A 21,352-nucleotide genomic window follows, 5' to 3' on the forward strand; every position below is an offset into this window, starting at 1 on the left:
TTTTAAATTGGCTTTAACTTGGACCGGGTTCAGTTTGTTCAAACCAAACGAATCATATGGTAAAAGAAGAGACCTTTGATGTCGTTCTTTATGTGATTTATGACAGCCAAGGGCTAGAATCAAACCCTTCTAAATTTTATTCTTCTTTTAGTATTTTAATTTCAAGAGTTGAACCTCATGTGATTGATTTTTGTTGTTTGCTAGAAAATAGGATTCACATTCAAGTATTTTCTGCATGTTTCCAAAAGATCAGTAGAGAAGGAAAATAATAATCTTGAGAGTGGTCTTTTGTAGAATAGTTTGACTCTTTAGGGTAAAAGAGACTAGTTTGGAAATTTTGAAATATGGTTGATGTTAAGTCTCGTTACACTTAAAATTTTGAGGTTTTGTATGAGGGAGTAGAGATGTTTAGTATAGATGGTGTTGTAATTTGAGGGCTATAGGTTTTGTGTAACTATACTTAAAAAGAGTGTAATAGTTGCCATCAGTTAATCGAAGTGTGTACTTGCCCCCTGTCTTTATATAGACATTTCAGCTACCATATAGTGGCCTCAGTCAAAGTTGTTTTTGAGGTGGGGATGACAAAATTAATTGTATTGTCTCCTAGTAGATTTGAGGTTTCATGGCTCCGCCAGACCCTAGTAATTAGGGGCATGTAGGAGTTGGAATTTTTTTAATCCACATTGTTAGATTTATGATATGTGTCTAATTTAAACATAAAATCTTATTTTTTATGTGCTATAGAAAAAAACAATTTAAGGACAAATTATCACTTTAATGACCAATTTGCCTTTATTTTTTTTATTTAAATTTTTTACATACACACCCCCGCCGCCTACTATGAAACTCGTGACTCCCCTTTTAGTCCAAAAATTATAAAAAAGTCTTAGGGCTTGTTTGGTGAGATTTCAAATTTATGGAGCCATAGTTCATAAAATTAACTATTTGGTTAGCTTGAATTTTTGGAATGAAATCTGTAAATTCATCATGAAAACACATCTATGGAGTCATGATTCAAATGTTTAGTGCTTTTACAGTAGAGGTGAAATCTTTGGATTTCGCCTCATACCCATAAATCTATAGATTCACATTTTTAGTGTAAAAAGGTGAATCCCTAGATTTCATGATTCGCACAACCAAAAGAGTATAAATCTCTCATTTGTGAATCCAAAAAATTCAAATCTCTAGATTCAAGTAACCAAACAAGCCCTTAAAATTTCAATAAATTTTAAAATATGACCAAAATACCCTTATATTTTAAAATGACTCAATTACCCTTTAGCTTAAACCCTATTTGCAAAGATGATTCTTAAATCAAGATGGGTGTTTGCTTCTTGATTGAGTTGAGTAAATGGGAAATGAAGAAGATGGGTGAAGGGAAAATCTCTTCATCTATCTTGGCTAAGATTCTACTCTGCAAATAGGGTTAAGTTAAGGGGTAATTGAGTCATTTAAAATTATAAGGCTATTTTGGTCATATTTTAAAATTTACTTGAATTCTAAGATTTTTTTTTTTTTTAAATTTTTAGAGTAAAAGGGGAGTCACGAGTTTCATGGCAGGTGGGGGTATGTATATAAAAATTTTAAATTAAAAAAAAAGACAAATTGGTGATAAAAGTGATAATTTGTCCTTAAATTGACTTTTTTTTTATAGTACAAGAAAGACAAATGTAAAGTCTCAATTTTTTTGGACTAAAAGTAACATATGCCAAACTTCAGGTCTAGATGAAAATTACCCGTTATAAATTTATGATCTTATTGCGATGGTGGAAACTCTTAGCATTGAATAAGCTTTTTGGCGAAAAGAGGCCGGAAACAATCCCATAATTACAAAGTGACAGGTGGTCCTCAAGTATCTTCAAGATTTTCTTAAATTATTGATGCATTATTCAACATCCATCATGAATCATGAGTTAAAAGGAGAATTGAAATTTGAAAGGTGACCATACATAACATATGGATCCCATCCAATGTACCATTTCAATGTTGACCCAACAGAGGATCCATCCAAGGAATTCCTTGCTAGTCTAATAAGGGAGGCATGGAAATATCTGAATGTAGTTCGAATATTAAACATCCGATAGAGTAGCTATTAGTAGTTTCATGTAATTAGTTACTATTAATGAATATTAATGAAGGGATAATACTGTATTTCCCTAAATTAAACTTTAATTGGATACGAATATTAGATACGGACAATCTGCATCAAATATCTAATCGAATTGGATAAATACCCAACTTAAAATTGGCATACTTGAATTCTAATCTAATTATTAATCGAACCATCCAAATAGCTCTTAAGTAGATACGAATACCAATCGAATTCGAAATTTCAACTAACCCTTTACATCCCCAGTTTAATGTATGCCATTGTTGTTTCTCCTTTTTTGGAAAAGATTATTTGATTACTAATTATCAAAAACTAATAGCATGTTTAATTTTTTCTTTCTTAAATAAACATACTATGCAGTAAAGGAAAAGTTGGTTTCTAAGTAGACATCTATTTAGATAGTGGAAATCTACCTTTCTAATTGTTTAAGGGTGTCCAAATCTAAAAATTTTCTTACCGGAAGTACTTATATACGTTTGCTAAGCAACTGGATTTGAATTCGGATAATTCTTTATCGGATTGGTTAATATTTGGGTAAAAATTTATCTGGTTAGAGTAAAGTATTAAACATTATTTTTTCTTTCAAAAGGGATGATAATCGGAGAAATTGGAAATTGGAAATAAGAAATAAGAAATAAAAAAGAAAAGAAAAATGACAATCAACAATCAATAATTGAATAGTTTGTCAAATCGGGTTATTATTGAATATCCAAAAAAAGTTTCGGATTCGATTTCGGATAACTTCTGTAAGTTTCCACCAGATAATGGATCGGATTTAGATTCATATAGTGGAGTATTTGAGCCCAATCCAATCCGTTTATAGGTCTGGTTCGGGGGAGCAAAGTTGTCAAAGCCAAAGAGTAGAATACGGTAAAATTGTAAGGTTCAACATTAAGATGGCCTTCCGAGCGCATCTGCAACACCATTACAAGTCCATGGATTGAAATCAATTAAAAGACACAGTAGACTTGTAGTCTTTGTATGTTCAACTTGAGCTAAGTATGTAGATTGGATTTAGCAAACTCAGAAGTTATTTAAGATTAAAAAGTGGACGTTAGATATTGATGTGAATTGGAGGATGCTGAGAAATTGAGATGAAACTATTTATTTTCAGGGTTTATATTATGCAGTTCTTCAATTCTTCCCTACTCAACCTAATAAGGAAGCGATGGTAATTAACTATTTTTCACTCATTTCAGTTACTCTTATGTAGCTTATATTTTTGACCCTAGAAGTTTCAGAGGTTGGTCCATGGTTAAGCAGTCAGAGCTGCATGGCACCACTGCAGCAATTCTTTCTCTCTTCTCTTATTACACCTTCAGTTACTCTTATGTTGCTTATATTTTTGACCCTAGAAGTTTCAGAGGTTGGTCCATGGTTAAGCAGTCAGAGCTGCATGGCACCACTGCAGCTATTGTTTCTCTCTTCTCTTATTACACCTTCTTCCCTTTGTCTTATTCATTCTTAATGCTTCTCTGTAGCCATCGGCTCTGGTGATGGTCCATGTTTATTATTGCCTGCTCTCTTGGTTGTGAAATTTAGCAACAATTTTAATGGCAAATACTTTTCAAAGGACCACCAGGGACTGCTTCTAGTGAGTTCTGAGTGTTTTTGACTAATGGGTAGTTGCTAGGTGCTCATGACTGCAGCAACACGCGACCAGATAAAATGAGAAAACTCAGTGAATGCGAAAAGGACAGAAGATTCTGAATATTTATAATAACTTCTCCCAAAGCCTGGGAAGCTCTTGCCAGTTTTCCAATTCATAAATAAGAGAGACAAGGATTAAGCACTTCACGTGGAAAGCATCTTATGAGTTTATTGCAATTGAAAACTCTTATTTCACTATAAAAATTTTTCATCCACTTTCGTACTTTATTTAATTTGGTTCATCTTGAAATTTATTAATATAATTAATGAATTAGATGCCTAAGAGCAAAATCTGAAAAATCACTTTTAGGGCGATTACAGAATATAGGTTATATATTTATAACCACTACATCACTTGAGTAAGAGTGTGATTGCATTACGTAAGTTTTCTAAAAATGGCGGCTCCCACTTCTCTCTCCTTCTCTCCTAGAAACACAAGAAAGAGTTCCTTGCTTTAGACCACTCTTCCATCATTTTCACATGGCATTTGGGTTGTAGAAATTATTCAATTTCCAAGTGATTGTGGAATCACCCGATAGAGCTTTGGTGGTGGAATGAGAACGTGGATCCAGATTTACTTCCGCTGCATATATTTCATATTTGAGAAAACGAATCCAGGTAAGGATCATTTCATTATTAATTATGGAATTGAAAATTATATGGAGAATTACCTACATTGGCATCAGAGCCTAAGGTTCGCACGGTTCTTTGTTCCTCCCCATTGTTTATTTTCATTGTATGGATCTAATGGGAGGATCAAGGGTTTATGGAAACCCATGGAGAATCCGAGGTTTAAAACGAAATCCATGGGAAACTGATAGGGTTTTTAGAAACCCTTATGTTTTGGTTCGGATCCGAGTGAATTTCCCTGAAGTTTTGCATGAATTGATAATCCATGAGAATTATATTTTTTTAATAATTATTGCTGGATTTTTTTTCATGTATTTGTGGATTATTTTTTGGGTGAAAAACCGTGATTTTTCATTTTTTGAAAAAAAATTTCGTTCAAGAAAATCGAAAAACGCTGTTTTTTTGTCCCTGTGGACCGGACGGATTTTCCGTCTGGGAGACGGTTGTCCGTCTGGACTAGACAATCGACCATCTGGTTGCAGAAAGCCAGACGGATTCCCAGACGGAGAGCCATCTCAGAATCCGTCTGAGATTTTGTCCAGTTTTGAATGTGTTTCTACTTACTGGATACCAATGACCTGACAATCTGTGTGATGTTTGGGCATTGAGGGCCTAATGGAGCCTAGTGGGAGTTAATGAGGTAGAAGTGTTCTGTGTGAACCACCTCATAACATTATCATGATTGCATGTTTTATTTTATTAAAACTATTTTAATTATGGGTCTATCAATTATGTTTTCTTGCACAGAATGAAACTAGTATATAAGTCTATGTGGGTTTGCATGAGAATTTGATTGAATGTTTGCTAGCATTTATTTTGGTTTAAATGCTTATCCCATAGGTTGACTATGCTAGTGTGATTTGTTGTTGCTTGAATTGTGTTTTATGCTACAATAGTTAAACTCATCCTAATATATAATGTTTCTAGAATAAATGGCTGCTACCAAGAGCATTGTTACTGACCTCACTAAAAGAGATAAGCTGAATGAGAGGAACTATGACCTCTGGCACCGAAATGTGCAATATCACCAAGAAGAGCAGGATATGCTGGAAATCATAAACTAAACCATGAACTCACCTGAGGAAGGTACCACTGCACAGCATCGCAGGGACCTTGAGTCATATAATGCTTGGAAGAGGAAAGACCGGGTAGCTAGGATTACAATCCTGAGCTCGATGAGGGATGACCTGATGCTTCGCTTTGAGAAGCATAGGACTGTAAAGTCTTTGTGAGAGGCTGTGAAGTTCCAGTACGGAGGGACTTCCACCACAAGAGGCCGCCAGCTCGGATTAACCTTTGACGGTTATAAAATGCGCCAGGGTCACACCATGAGGCAGCATATAACAATCATGTCTAACATGATTAGTGAGTTGAGCACATGTGGGCGCCAAAAGACTGATGAGAAGCAAATATCTGTAATCATCAGGTCATTGCCTTAGTCTTGGGAGCATATGAAAATCTTCTTGACTCATGTTGATAAAATCAAAACATTTGATCAAGCTGCCAAGCACCTTGAGCTAGAGGAGGATCGGATGTTGGCCGAGGCCCCTCAAGCTGAAGTACTTGCTGCTGAAGCTAGCACTGGTAAGGGTGCAGGCTTTAAGCACAAGAAGGAGAGAGCTCAACCTCAGTGGTCCAGGCAAAGTAACAGAGGTGGGAACAAAAACAAGAGTGGTTTATGAGACATGGTTTTAGAGTTGTATTTGAATGGTTTCATTGTATTGGATACAATTGATTATTCATTTAATTCTAGTAGTGCTTTTGTTTGCCAGAATACTGTGTATTGATTCTAAATTGTGGCATGCTAGACTAAGACATATTAGCTTAGATAGGATGAACAGGTTGGCAAGAGAAGGTCTCTTAGGCCAAGGTTTACTATCTGATTTATCAACCTGTGAGTCATGTCTAGTACGAAAAGCAACTAGAAAACCATTTAAAAAGGCTTTGAGAGCATCTCTTCCTTTAGAACTTATCAATTAAGATGTGTGTGGACTGCATATTTAAAAATGACAGGCTTATTTCATCACATTCATAGATGACTATACACGGTATGGTCACATTTATCTAATTTCTCCTAAGTCAGAAACTCTAGAATGTAATAAGAAATTCATGAACTTAGTTGAGAATGAGTTAAATAAAAAGATTAAAACTCTTAGAGGTAGAGAGTATCTCTCTGATACGTTCAAGAGGTTGTGTGATGAAAAGGGAATATTCAGACAACTTACTATTCCAGGAACTCCACAGCAAAATGGAGTTGCTGAGAGGAGGAATAAAACTTTGCTAGACATGGTAAGATCTATGATGGTGCATTAAATCTACTCATCTCTTATTGGGGAGATGCTTTGTTGACTACAGCCTATATCCTCAACAGAGTTCCAACCAAATCGGTTCCTTCCACTGCATATATTTCATATTTGGGAAAGTGAATCCACGTAAGGATCTTTCCCTTATCAATTATGGAATTGAAAATTACATGGAGAATTACCTACAGGTCATGTATTACTTTTTTGTACTAGAATATTCGAAGATATCTTCTCTTAGGCTAGATGTTTCTGATTTCCATGGTGTTTTCCTTCATGATTAGATTAGCTTTATATAGTTATGTAGCTTTCTCATGTGGTATTTTTGGAGAATTAAAAATTTAACCATTTTCAAGGGAATAGATCCTTCAGTAATGCAATCTCACTACCTTTTATGCTCTATGTGTAGAAGTTCAAGACTACTATAACATTGGTCTTCATAGGGAAGCAAGGCTATCTTATCCTATATATAGCTTAGATAGGAAGGTCCATGACACAGCTATTTTACTTGTTTGTTGATGGGTGGTGAGACTCCAGATCCGGATATGGTGAAATATCGAAGAAGCATTTTATGGGAAGCACAAGCAACATTTGTAGCAACTCAAGTGTTGGTAGTGAAGGTGCATCAGTAGCATCAGTGGAATTAAAGCCCATTAGAGATGGTCTTTTAGTGGTAGAACATTTGGGAATCTTGAAGATACAAATCAATTCAGATTTTAAGCCCTCCATGACATTAAAACCTCTCTTGATTAAAAATGCTTAAGCCTCACTTCAGAAATTTTAAAACTTGTTTTGGACTTTACACATGTTAGATTTGTTTACTTTTCCAGCCCTAGAAATGTTTATGTAGATTTCTTAGTTAGGGAACTAATCATTTCAAACTTCGGGCATCCTTGTTTTATTGCATCACCCTCTTTATTTCTCTCCAGGTCTCTGATAATTTTAACTGATGAAATTTTCCTACTCTTGACTGGGGAAGGGAAATAAAATAAAATAAACCTAGCTACGCCCACATAATTATTGACACATTTGAATTCTACCTACCTACTTTACTTATAATAGAAGTTATCAGAATGGTAATGATTCAATGGTATAATGGGCCTTATGAGAGTCCTAATGAGAGTCCAATTAACTGTAGAACATCGTATTATCTATAAATACTAGTCGAAAACAACAATCTGTTTGCATATTTCAAACTAGATACTCAAGGTATAATGCTTTACAACCTTGTATTTAAACCCAAGTGCATAATTAATGTATGCCAAACCCATCCATATAATGAAATATAAACAAATGAAGCTCAGAAGAACAGCAACTTATTTAAGTAATATGAACCTAAACGATTGCATCACCCTCATCCAGGGTAAACTTCATTGATTCAATCTTACCCTAGTAGCAAATTGCATCTAAAGCAATCCAAAAACCAGAAAGCAGTCCAAGTAATAAGCATTCAGACAACATGGGTTCCTTCCAAGGACTTCCATATCTCACCACATTCATCTTCATCTTCTTTGTTCTTGCTTCTCCCTGATAAAAACCCAAAGGGTGAGCTAGGTTCCTGCATTAGGTCAAGTGTCAAGTGTGCACCTGATTCATGGAAGGACCTGTCCCAGTCAGGCTGTTCTTCTTGTTGCATATGCTGTTGCTGGGGAGAGATCTGAGGAAGCAGTTCTGGTTGTGCACCACCCATCTCATGCATCGTGTGGTGGTTCCAGTCTCTATCAGATAAAAGCTGATTGGCAAAGGTGGCTGCACGATTCTCTGCGATAAGCTCACGAAGTGCAGCACTCGATCTTAAAGAAAGATCAGCAGAAGAAACCCATGAACCAGATCTTGATGACAGAAGAGAGAGAGCACGTCCATCTGACGAGGAAGACAAACAAGATAACCTTCCACCAATTGATTTACTTTCTGAAGATAAAAGTATTTGCAGACGCACAGTTAATTTCTCAAAGCAAAAACAATCACAATGACAAGTCAAAGAAATGAGAACAATAGATCGAGAGGAAGTAGAGAGACATGCATTGCACACAGTTGATTACAAATAACAACGAACGTAGGAGATGGAGACTGTAAATGATACAGTAGGTGGCTAAATAAAAGAGAAACCAAGTTAAAAGTGATGCAGATTTTATACCCCTGCTCTCACTTTTTCTTCTTCTTTTTCTTTCAAGACTAGGATATTATGATCAATGTATAAAAAAAAGATAAAGATAGATAAAGCAAGGCATATATTAAAGTTGACTGGAGAATTACTGGGATCTATGACAAACTCCTCAGGAGTTTTAAGGGGTAATATGATCATGTTTAACAAAGGCATAAGAGAGTCCCGATAAGGAGGTGCAATTTAATCTTCACCAAATAAGCTAAAAAATAAGAGCCAATCTATCATGACCTTTAAGAGAATTTATGAGGAACGACATACATACTCTTATCTCTTCTTCTAAACGTAACCCCTCGATACAACCTCTTGGAGAAAAAGATCTATAAAGGTTCTCATGACTTACTAGGGTTTTGCCTATTTCTTCTCATTCTCATCTTGCATTTTCACAACTTCTTGTTCCCCCCCCCTTTTCATTTTTTTTTTCATATAGAACTCGATTTTCCCCATTTTTTATATCTTGATCTATGTACTTAGTCCACTAACTTGAAATAATGTTGCATTTGGTTGATTATTGCTAATTTTACTGTCTTTTCCCCTTCCCCCCTCATCTGTACATGTCCTTCCCTTTGGGATTCATTGATGATTTATTTATTCATATATATAAAAAAAATTGATGCATTATTACATTTGCTAATCTACCCATGTACAGTAACATATTTTTTTTTTTAGGTACTGGTACTTTTTTAATACTAGAAAAGTAATGTGCTCCACTGAAAAGTATGGGTCTTTACCATTGAACCAATCCTGCATTGGCACAATAACAGATTTTTTTTCTCGACCTAAAACATATAACCCCAATAATAAGAGAAATAATACCCATTGTTATAAGATCTTTTATATATATATATTAATAAATGCAATTAAAAACTTTATTCAAGGTTATTTATTTATTGGCAGACGATTTTCAAATGCTACATCCATCCTAACCTATAGTTGTCATGACAAACATTAAATGCCAACTCAATTTTGTTCCTCCTTTCCAACACCTTTCTCAAGCAATAAATCTTTTTATTATTAGATACACTTAGATTTAAAAATATTTTCAGCAACTATATTCCATTCATTACATTCAACTTCTGTCGAATAAATGAATAATTGTTTCATTGATTTTTGTGATAGGATATCTTTTATCTGTAAGAGTAAAGGATTTTGTTCTCCTCATATCTTTCCATCACATATTCAGGAAGAAGGTCCACCTCTGATTCATCATAACAATGCTTAGAAGTAAGCCTCTTCTAAAATATGTGGTGAAAAGATGTAGGGAACATAATCTTCCACCCCTGCAGGCAGAGGATCCAGATTCTATTCTAACAGCTTATTTTTCAATTCCCTGGATGTAAGTAGTACTTGATTCAAAGAGGTAAAAGTTTATAACATTTCATTTAGAACTTTCCGGTTTTCCATGGTGAATTCCATTGGGACTTTGAGGTCTTCTTGTCGAGAGTTGAACTTCACACTTTGGAGTTGAATCAATTCCTAAAAGAACCCAAAATCAAGACTATCCTTAAGCATGCCTTTAATTACCCTTGTTATTCTATACTTCTCGTTGTTTTCTAGTCAACTTTAAATCGTTACCCATTTGAGCTTCATAGAATTAGCAGTTTATTGTTAACGACTGAGTAACTCAGATTCTCTATTCATCTGCTATATGAACCACTCAACACTCATATTACTATAAGAATTATAAAATCTCCCTAATACAAATTCACAGCAGATGAAATTGGAAAAGGGTTGAGCAAACCTGACCCCAGAAAGCTGATAGAGAAAGAAAGACCAAAACAGAAAAAGAAGAAATATTTGAATTCAGAGATTTCCATGTTTAACTTTACCTCGAGAAAGGTTCTTAGTGATAGAATCATTGGAGCTCTTTCTCCTTCGCTCATTGTGTCCTGCTAGTCTCCTTCTGCAGCTCCTCTTCGAGTCGTCGAACTCGGATACTACATGAAACCTACACCCCCCGCCCCCCCCCCCCACCCAACAATCCATTGGAGAATAAAAAGGAGAAGCCAAATAACAAAGCGTGGAGTTCCAGAAAAAGGGAAGCTCACCTGCTGCACTGCTGACAGAACCGCTGCTCCAAGCCAAGAACCACCACCTTAGGCGCTTTAGAATGCATCTCACACACCTTATGCCGGCGGTGATAATCCTTCGCGTTCAAGAGCGCAGCATGGCAACCCTCCACCTGACACGTGGGCACCGCCACCGCCGCGGCCACCGAGGAAGATGGTCCACCACCTGTAAACCCATAAGACCTCCCTCTCTTTCCAAGTGGAAATGCCGTCAAGTGGTGGAACGCCGTCGTGGCGCCGACGCCGTCTTCGAAGTAATCACGTTTCCCAAGCTTCAAACAAGTAAGGTGAGGGTCAGGACGTACATGAGATACACCGGCGGCGTAGAGAGATGGGTACTGATACGACTGGCCATTCTCCACCTGATGGTGGTGCACCGCCGCTGTTGCCGTCGTAGTGTCATCGGAGAAGGTGTTTGACCAGTCCCAGAAACCCCAAGACTGGTTATTACTGTTACCAATTTGCCCTCCTCTAGCACCAGTGCTAAATGCGTTCCCTCCAACATTTTCCATCTCTTGAGCAGTTCCTTTTAGAGCTTTTTCTACTTTTTGCTATTAAGAGACTAGGAACGTGAGTGATCGATGGAGATCACTTTGTTGCTTATACAAAAGAAGAAAGGTGAAAGCAAACAGAAGAGAAGCCAAGAGAAGAGAATGGGAACAGAAATAATGGGTAGTAGTAGTAGGATACGCTGCCACCTGTGTTGTTGTTGCTGCTGCCGCTCCAATACAAGTAGTAATAAGTGTTTAAAGGGAAAGTTACAGGAGAGAGATCAGACAGCAAGCAACAGTGAAGAGTCTTGGAAAGAGTACTTCTGTGCTTTCTCTTCACTTTACCAACGTAGAAGAAGAAAGAAAAAAGAAAGAAAAACGAAAGAAAGAAAGAAAGAAAGAAAGAAAGAGAGAGAAGCAGAGAAGATGGGCAGGAGGAGGAGGAGAAGCGAGGGAGATGACACGTGATAAAAGCTGGGAAATGGAGATCTTGAAGTGCCCGTGCGGAAGATGACGAAGTTTGGCCGTACACGTGGACTGAAATGGTTTGAGACACTTCCAAGTTCCAACCTGTTTAGCTCAAACTTAGCTATTAACCCCAGAGGCCCTCTCTATAAAAGCAGGAAAACAAATAAATAGTCAGAGTCAAGCTGCAGAAGCGAAACAGAGTTAGTAGTGGGTGAGCTCTGAGTGATAGTTGAGCGACAGAGAGGAATCGATGGATGGAGTTGACAAGACAGGAGAGAGAGACAGAAAAGAGAGAGAGAGAGAGAAGCAGCCATAAGAGCTGCCCTACTACACCTGCCCACCTCAATTATCTCTCTCTCTCTCTCTTTCTCTCTCTCTCTCTCCTCCCTCTCCGTTCTCATCTCACCATCTGAAAAAGCTTCAAATCCAAATCAAATCCCATGCCTGCAAATTTTTTTTCTTTCTTTCTTAATCTCTTCTTCCTTTATCTGCTGTAATGACTTGGGCATGGCCCACCAATGGCATTAGCGTTTTTACTTGACTCCACGTGTCCCATGAATTGGTTATGTATATCCCTCCATTGGGACCCGTTCATTATTCTATCATTCCTGAACAGGATCCATATTTTGTTTTTTAAAAAAATAAAAAGAAAGAAAAGAAGGGACCCATATGTGTTCCTGCATGTTTAAATGCATGGAATTGAAGGATTATAGTTGGAAAACCTAAAATTATAACAAGACCCATTTGTTATTATCTTTTAATTTTAATTTAATTTGTCTGGATATGGATATCAAACAGTTTTTGTTGCAATTAATTGTCATTTTCTCCATGGAGAAAAACCCTTCTTGATGGATTGGGGAGATGACACCTGGGCTTTCACCAGCAGCTTCTGAATGAGACTTTTAAAGATGCAAACTGAAGAGGAAATTAAAGTAAAGTAACTCCAAACTTGGAGGAGAGCTTTTTAGTGTACTGGGCTTCTGTTAACTCGCCATGTGTCCCTTATTTATTTGATGGAAACTAAGTTTAAGATGAGAGAGATTGGTTATTAACTGCTTAATCACATTCTTTTAACCCTTTCTTTTTAATGTTTTTGGCCCTTCTGTGATGTGACTTGTGAGTCTTTCAATTCATTGTGGGTTCCCACTTAATCACAGCCTTTATATCTATCCTTTATACGTGTTGAAAGTTGAAAACCTATTCTTTGAAGAAGCCCGGCCAGCCAGCTGGAACTTCCCCAACTCACCTTCTGCTTTCCTTCCCTGGTTCCCCACTTTACCCACCCTGCTTTATTGATAACAGTAGCTAGGACTGGGAGAGAATAAATCACGGATGGAAATCCACTCACAAGTCACCACCACCTTTGGTCTGTCACAAGGTCTCCGATGAACTGATGATGTTTCAACTTTCAACAAATGCTGGTTTGGGTGAGAAACAGAATCAGAATCTATTCATTAAACAATTCTTGTTTGATTGATTGGTGGGTAGAGAAATGAGGAGAAAAGATGGAGCTGGATCCTCTATTTCTACAGTTAAGAGGATTACTTCCTCTCATACTTTTTCATCATATCATATCATATCATAGGAGGAGTTCACCTCTAAACATTGTAAATTAAATCACAGATACATATATACATAGCTAAGTCCCTTTTTAAACGAGTTCACATCCTCTCCATCAAGCAGGCTAACAGCCCATCCCCCCATTCCTCTGGATAGGTGACACCATGGGCAAGCCATCCTAGAGAGCGAAGGAATAGGCGGAGGCCTACCTGGACAGAGAAGATTTGAATTTTTCTTAAATATGTAATGGAGAAGTGTGAAAGGAACATATATATCCTTGAAAAAAGGGGTGGAGATTTATGGTTTTTGTCAGCAAGGCTACTAAAAGAAGAAGACAAACTTGGCCTAACTTGACAATGAGATTTTGGGAGACCTGTCCACTTCAAGCCCATGATATCTCAACTCAAAACCTCATCAATTCAGTCATTCCTGTTCAAGACCGGTTGGGAATACTAGGACAAACTTGCATCTTAGTGTCACAATTTTTACTCTCTGATCCCATTTCTTTTTCCAGCAAAGAAAGAAACCCTATAATGAATTCTGAATTCCTTTTAGTCTCACATGAAAGATTTGAGAAAGACACTAATGTGATACAGTTCCAAACACATGTATAGATATGCTTTGACGATATTGAAATTTCAACTTACTTTAAGATTGAAATTACTAATGCAGCAGGGTGGTAGGTCACTTTACCCATCTATCATAAAAATTGTCATTCTCATAGTACACTGCTTCGACTTTCAGAACTATTAGGTTTGTGCATGCATTTGTTGGCTATTTTGTTTTCGTCTTAAAATATCTTATTATATCCTTCTCCACAATTCTAATGAATCTCTGCTCTAGAAAACTAAAAGACAAAAAACTTCTCCAATATCCTTCACGTACAAGATCATCAAAACACATCAGCGTCGTGCAACAACTCGATCGTTGAGTCTCAAAAGACTGCTAGGGATTCACATCTAAATTATTGAGTTGGAAAGCTGCCAAGATGACACATTTCTCTCTCTCTCCACATGGAATTATATACGGAAAGATCACAACGACAAGGTCAGCAACAGAAGCTAAGTTATGAGAACGAAGGAAACAAATGGAAAAAGAAGCTATAAATCATCTTTGACAATTGATATTTAAGGTTGTTTGTTGATATGTTAAACCTATTAAAAACCCTAATCCAATGACTTACAGTGACCAAGTCACCTTTAATTTCCACATTCTCTCTTTTTATTTTAACCCCAACAAACCCATATCTTATTTCATTTACTTCATAGTTCAAATGGGACTCTCTAGTTAAAAAACTTTGGCTGCAAGAGGAACTTTTAATTCCTGTCCAAGATATCAAATGAAACTTTACATTTTCTCATCCTTAAGCCTTTTCCATCTTCCATTAAAGGTCCCAAATGCAGTGGATAAAGGTGAGACCAATTAAGTCTCAACAGATAGGGTTTTCCTTAAAAGTGAATGGGTCCCTCTACCTTGTCGGTGACACAAAGCTTCCATTGCCTCTGCAGGTTCTTGCAACATGTCCCACTCTTCTTCATCATCTGTCCAGGTTTGTTGTCATCCACCATCCTCTCTTGGCTTCTTTCAATCAAACTGGCAATGAAGAAGATGCTACATGATCTTTAGTGGGGTCTGTTATCAGTATCCTCTCATCATCTCACTCTGAAACAGTATGCCAAAGTTTAATTTTCAGTCTGATGAGCCCAACAGACCTCTTCTGCAGATATTTCACCTTGTACCCATCAAAAGCAAGCTCCATTCTAACACTTTAACCAAAATTCATGGAAGAATTTTTTTTATTTTATCGAATAACTCTTTTATACACGTTTCTTATCAAGCAATCTATACTTAAGAGCCATTTTGATGATATATAGGCAGGAAAGGAAATCCATTTGTCCTTGTTTGGGTGAAGAGAATTGAAGTGTTAGAGCCCATAAGATTAGCCTATTTTTGAATCTAAGGATTAGATTCCTGATTTGAGCCCAGCCCAATCTGGAATTGAGAATTGTTCTGAAGCTTCTTATTTTTAATTTATTGTCACCGTCAAGATATCTTTGGTGAAAGTGTAAAACCATCATACAGGTGACCAAGTCCTGATAAGAACAATTAATTGAAAAATAGTTTGAAAGTTGCAGTTGTGTTAAAATTTGGATACAATAACCCATTTAATAGCATCCACACGTCACTCCTTAGACAAGCACCACATTACCCTTTCTTTGCCATTACTCAAAACTATGTGCTGATGACTTGTTTGGTGGTTCAGGATTTACACGTTCACCTACTAATTGCGGCCGTGTTGTAGTCAACTGAACAGTTAATACCACCACTGTTCTATAATGATTTTGTACTTCGAAGCTCCAAACCACAAGGACATGTTACAGTAGTTCTTCATGGTAACAGTTTATCTTAAAGAAGAATGCCAACAAAATTACGAACAAAGTCAATGATGGGTTAGTAAAGCGGTATATTAAAGGCCCAACCCCCTAGGAAAGGTCTTGGATTTGCACCCATTCGGTGGCATTAATTATATAAAAGCTTCTTTTAGGATGTAATCATGGTACATGCAAGCTGACCCGAATGAATATCATATTCAAAAAATAAAAAATAAAAAAAAATTACAAACACAAACAAAAACATAATGAAAAAGACTACATCTACATCTGGAAACCGTTAAATCACTATTTATTATTGAACTAATGTGTCTAACAAAAATTCAATTTTGAAATGTCTGTATTTTTCAAACATAAAGTGCAGCCTCAGTGCTTTTAGGCCTCCATTTTTAGGTAAATAGGTTGAGTCATATCGTATTGTCAACCCAAGTAGGTTTTTATTACAAATCTCACAAATAGGATCATGGTCACTCGCCAAAATATGCGATGCGAGTATATCTTCGAAACCGCTGGGTACTAGAATTCGCGTTGGTTCATAACATTTTTTTTTTTTGGGTAAATATTAATTCACAACATAAGAGTTTAGTAGACCAAGTTGTTTTGTTTCATCCACTATTGCAAATTTATTATCGGTGGAAGATCCTTTATGTATATTTTGCATGCTTGCAGGTTGGATATGGGAAAATGGAAACTAGGGTACTATGTGAAGCGAAAGCATCCATGTGACTCCTGATGGGTTGTTTGGAAACCAAGAAAAGCTGGGACATGCATAAATTGTTTATTTTTGAGTTAGGATCCATTAATTATGGTTTCCTTTGTCCTTTTAAATTAGGACCACATGGAGGTCTGCCGTATCCTAAGCATGAGGAAGAGGCCAATGCTCTTTTTCAAAGGCTAGGAAGCTTGATGTGATCATCTGTTAAGTGGTTATGCATGGAGATAAACATGAGAAAACAAAGAGAGGAAGAGAGATTGGAATCTGATCTGGATATTTGTTAAAAGAGTTCATAAGGGAAGGAACAAGAAAAGAATCCATCAACTTGAAACAAAAAAATGGTTCCACACAGTTAGTGCTAATTCGAAGATCAATGGAAGGTGTCACTGTTGGTTTCCAATAAATGGCCAAAAAACAGAAACAATGGGAGAGGCCTTATCACCTTGTCACTACATAGCATGAGAGAATGTGAGAGAGACACAGAGAGAGATTTTGACTTAACAAGAGGGGTCACGAGTGCACAACTTCTAAAATATCAGACTCTCCAACAAAACCCTTAAATGAATGGCCAAGAGAAAGCCACTAAGCTTCAAATTTCATCAACCTACCATTAATGCACAAGTACAGTTGCCTTCCTTCTTGCTCAAGTTCTAACCCATCTCTCCAAACTCACAAGATAGATTATTTTTTAGATCCCAAGAAGATCCTAAATAAAAAGAGTTGAAGAAGTATGAGCAACTCCACATATTTGACTTCTGATTTATATTGGAAAGTCTCATCACAAATACCTTCAGTGAACCTGAAAAGGTGGCATAGTTGGAGCCGTAACCCATTTGCTCTTGTGCATTGAATTCACTTCAGAAAATCCCAATCTCAAATAAAAGCAAATGGGTCTGCATCATCCCCAAGAACCAACCATAGGGTGACAGAAGGCTGAAAGCCAAACCCAACCCCTGAACAAGGATCAATTAAGTTGATGGAGAAAATAACTAGAGCGGGAGCTGTTGTTCTATTAGGTTTGGCATGGGAGGAAATCTTTGTTCTTTTGTAAAAGAAAAGAAACTGGAATACATTAGGAAGAAAATAATAATTACATAGGCTTTATAACTGACGTGCACACACGTTAACACAAATTTGTTGACACCAAAACAAAACAAAACAAAGCAAAATCAAAGCAGTCAGCAGAAGACTCAGTAACTGTTCTCAGCACATTACATCCTTAAGAAGCTTATACCTGCGAGCAGATGGCCTTGGAGAAGGTGTAGGTGTTGTGCTACTCGTGCTTTTCCCTTTTTCTATGTTGTCTTCCTTATCGTTCTGCTTAATGATCTTCTCACCTGAATACTCAGACCTGTTCGTAGACCCAACACTACCTTCTTGTAAACCTGACCTCCTTGAAGACACTCCACCATGTTTTGTGTTTCTTTCTTCTCTCTGGCACCAATCACACAAATCAATCTTCAAAGACGTCTCACTATAGTAGTTACTGCAATACCTGAAACCCATGAAGAAAGACATAAAAATTAACCGATCGAGTAGAAGAAAAACCATGATGATATGGTGATGGATTGAAAAGCTTACGAATGCTGAAAGCGATGGCGGCAACCAGTGCAACGGAAGAGCTTGTCAGGGAACCCAACATCTCCACACATACTGCAAACAGTTTGAAGATCCACCATTGTTGAACCCAGGTCACAAGCTTTGTGCTTTTAACGGTGAAAGAGAAGAAACCCAGAAACACAAACAGCAAAGGAGAAAAGAAGGGAAGGGAGAAATCAGAAATGGTTGTTCAGTCGGTGGAAAGATATATATATTTATACACAACAGGTTGCTTGCAGTCGTTTTCAGTTGGGAGAGAATAGAAGGAAAGGAGGGAGAGAAAAGAGGAGAGAGAAAAGGATAAGTATGGGTAAGAAACCTTAAAATTTCATAGGGACAAGAAAGACGGTTATATCCCTGACTTGGCATTCATGCTTCATTGATGAATCCTTTTCTACTTTTATTTTTCCTTTTTCTTTATTTGTCGTGTTGTGGTTTTTATTTACTGTGCTTTGGATATTATGGTGAGTTGGTTAATATAAAAATGGTAAAAAATGTGAAAAGATCTGTAAATTGGCAAAAATTGGTCAAACTCAATTGAAAGCTTCTGTTCTTTTTCCATGCTTGATGGAGACAGTTGTCCCCTCATGGATGTGTTTGGCAGTTCCATTATTCTTTAAAAAAAATAATTTTATTTAAATAAAAATTTACAACGTCCAATGGATAACATTCATGGAAATTTAACTTATAAATTTTGAAAGCTGGGCTATCCTCTAAATTTGAGATGGTTATATGCTCCACTGGTGAACTTGAAGGTAACCGAAGAGAATCTAGAGTCATTTTTCCAGAGTCAATATGATACATGTAACCGAAGAGAATCTAAAGTCATTTTTCTTCTGTTCACCGCTAGTATTCATAATTGTATCTTAAATAAATGTTCATAACTTTCTACTAAATTTTATATTTTTGTTAGTTTTCTTTTCTAATGTTGGATGAAAACTTATAGTATTCATAATTGTATCTTAAATAAATTTTCATAACTTTCTACTAAATTTTATATTTTTGTTAGTTTTCTTTTGTAATGTTGGATGAAAACTTATTTCCACTTGAGTAGTATTGTGTAAATTATATAATTTTTATTTGGAAAAAAAGGGTTGGTTGGTTAGTTGATAAAACATGTAATGCTAGTGGTAAAATAAAAAAATAAAAAAATAAACAAATAAACAAACTGCAAAAACTATTTCAAGTGAGATCAACTGAAAACTCTTGCTACCTTCGTTATCTTGCAATTTAGGCTTTGAGAAATGATTTTTTTTTTTTCTCTTGTACATGAAAGATATCAAAAGAAAGGCATCTGTTGTGTGTATTTTTTTTTCCCCCTTTTTGAAAGGACTCTTCTGCCCTCTCCCCATCACACAAAATAAAGAGATATATGTAAAGGAATTTATTCTCTCTCTCTTTTTACTTTTTACGTGAAAACAAATGCAACCTACTCCAAGAAATCTGATTCTTTTTCGTTCAAACTAAGAAATCTGATTCACTAGTGGAAAGAAATTGGGTGCTGCATTAAACCAAAGCATATAGGGCGGTCCAGGAATGGATGAAAGTGAAACCCATTGATATCTAGAGCCACTTGAATCACTGCTTGTAAAGCCGTTGTTTTTGTTCACAACTTTCCATTATTCATGTTTTATTGCTTCTTATTTCTTTGTTTTCCCTCTTTTGTTCAGGTCTTCAATGTTAATGGGACCCTGAAGATGATGGATTGAAAGGGTTATTAATTTTTATATGACTAAGTTGGGTCACTTGATCTCAATCATAAAATAGGAATAGAAAAATTTTCACAATGAAACAAACAAGGCCCTAGTTGTCAACTTTTCACCGGATCCTGTTCTATCAGCTAAAAGCAAAGATTTTATAAAAGGTTTGAACCAAATGATTTGTGTTATCTATGTTGTTAACAAAGAAGATGTTGCTATTTACTAAAAGTGAAGGAGAGGAATCCCATTAATCCTTAAAACCACTTGACTTTAGTTGCTTAATCCATGGGGATCTATAATTAATCAATTGCACTAAAAAAAAAAGGATCATATTCTTGTTTCTACAATTCAAATAGAATTCAAGTTCCTGGGCCATGGACCACCTAAAAGCTGGCCCCTAGTAATGAATGTAAGAACAACTTTTCTTATCTTTAAATGTATTATCAGTAATAAACATCCATCTTTGAGTGGTTAAACGTTGAATCTCCCACCAAATGTTGTCACAATTGGTCAATTTCCTTAATTTTTTGTTTCCCCAAATTTAAAACACAATTAAGTCTCACAATTTAAACGGGTCCCAACCTTCAGATGATCTGTCGCACTAATCTAAGTAGAGTTGACAAGACGGGAGCCCTTCTTTTTGGGGCTATGGTATTAAGAGATTAAAGTATGTTTCAGTCAATTCCAGCAGATTTCCAGGATTGGATCATTAGAGGGGGCTAGAAAAGGAAACACAAACACAATTATGGCCAACATAATTAAAACGTCTCTTTCTCATAAATTGGAGTATAATGCGATCCCAAAGATGTCAATTTAACACGCCTAGAAGGATCGAGCTTTATAAATGCGCAGAACACGTTCAACGGAAATTGCAGTCGTCGGATCAAGATCTTGGTAGAGATTTTGCTTGCTTTTCAGCCGTCGAGATCAAAAATATCAACCGAGATCTCGATCCAATGACTATACTTTTCGAACTAAACAGTCCTACACATTTATTGCACAAGCAAATTTCACGCAGAAAGCTCGCTTAAGTCGAGGGGCAGAGCCCCCCCATGAAGAAGGTATGGGTTTCTGCCCATCTCTTGTGCTGAAAAATTGATCATTGCAAGGGGATAGGACACAAACAAATTACATTTTGTGCCCAGTATGGGCACGAAAGTGTTCCTGGAAGTAGAACACAAGAAGATTTTCTATTGTCATCCTAGTTGACGCATGGCTGTGGTACTAATTTTACCCAAAAATACAATGGACCAAACCTGCCCTGACACATCATAAGCCCAAACAAGATTTGGGCCCAAAATTCTCTAGAGGAGGTGTGTTGGGATAAGGCTTGAGTGGCCCTGATTAGGGTTAGGATCATGTCAGATTGAGGCCAAGCCAAATTCTTTCACCTTCTAGGTTATTTTTAGTAAAAATAGAACAACAATATGAAATCATGCATTCTTTTACAATTTTGTGGTTTAGACCAAAGGCCAGGGTCAACGTAAAACGTCTAACTTGGCCTAG

At 36.6% G+C, this 21,352-nt stretch overlaps 1 protein-coding gene across 1 annotated transcript; it reads right to left on the reverse strand.

Moving 5' to 3' along the window:
* Nucleotides 1-7,913: 7,913 nt before the first annotated feature.
* Nucleotides 7,914-11,568, reverse strand: LOC149013431 (squamosa promoter-binding-like protein 7). The gene is made up of 3 exons (XM_089159318.1): nt 10,903-11,568; nt 10,684-10,802; nt 7,914-8,601 (listed from the first exon to the last, which is right to left on the reverse strand). The coding sequence occupies exons 1-3, from the start codon at nt 11,433-11,435 to the stop codon at nt 8,141-8,143; spliced, it is 1,113 nt and encodes a 370-aa protein (XP_089015444.1). The 5' UTR covers nt 11,436-11,568; the 3' UTR covers nt 7,914-8,140.
* Nucleotides 11,569-21,352: the final 9,784 nt, after the last annotated feature.

This window comes from Hakea prostrata, chromosome 6 (assembly GCF_041222555.1).
Source record: "Hakea prostrata isolate BN-2017 chromosome 6, UWA_Hpros_2, whole genome shotgun sequence".
NCBI classification, from domain to species: domain Eukaryota; kingdom Viridiplantae; phylum Streptophyta; class Magnoliopsida; order Proteales; family Proteaceae; genus Hakea; species Hakea prostrata.

Bases quoted from the DNA above. Each gene is read 5' to 3' on its own strand.
- LOC149013431 (XM_089159318.1), bottom strand. From the start codon at position 11,435: ATGGAAAATGTTGGAGGGAACGCATTTAGCACTGGTGCTAGAGGAGGG. The intron at 10,803-10,902 runs GTGAGCTTCCCT...CGGGGGGTGTAG, and splicing joins TTCTGTCAGCAGTGCAGCAG to GTTTCATGTAGTATCCGAGT. The intron at 8,602-10,683 runs GTAAAGTTAAAC...TTTTATCTTCAG, and splicing joins CACTAAGAACCTTTCTCGAG to AAAGTAAATCAATTGGTGGA.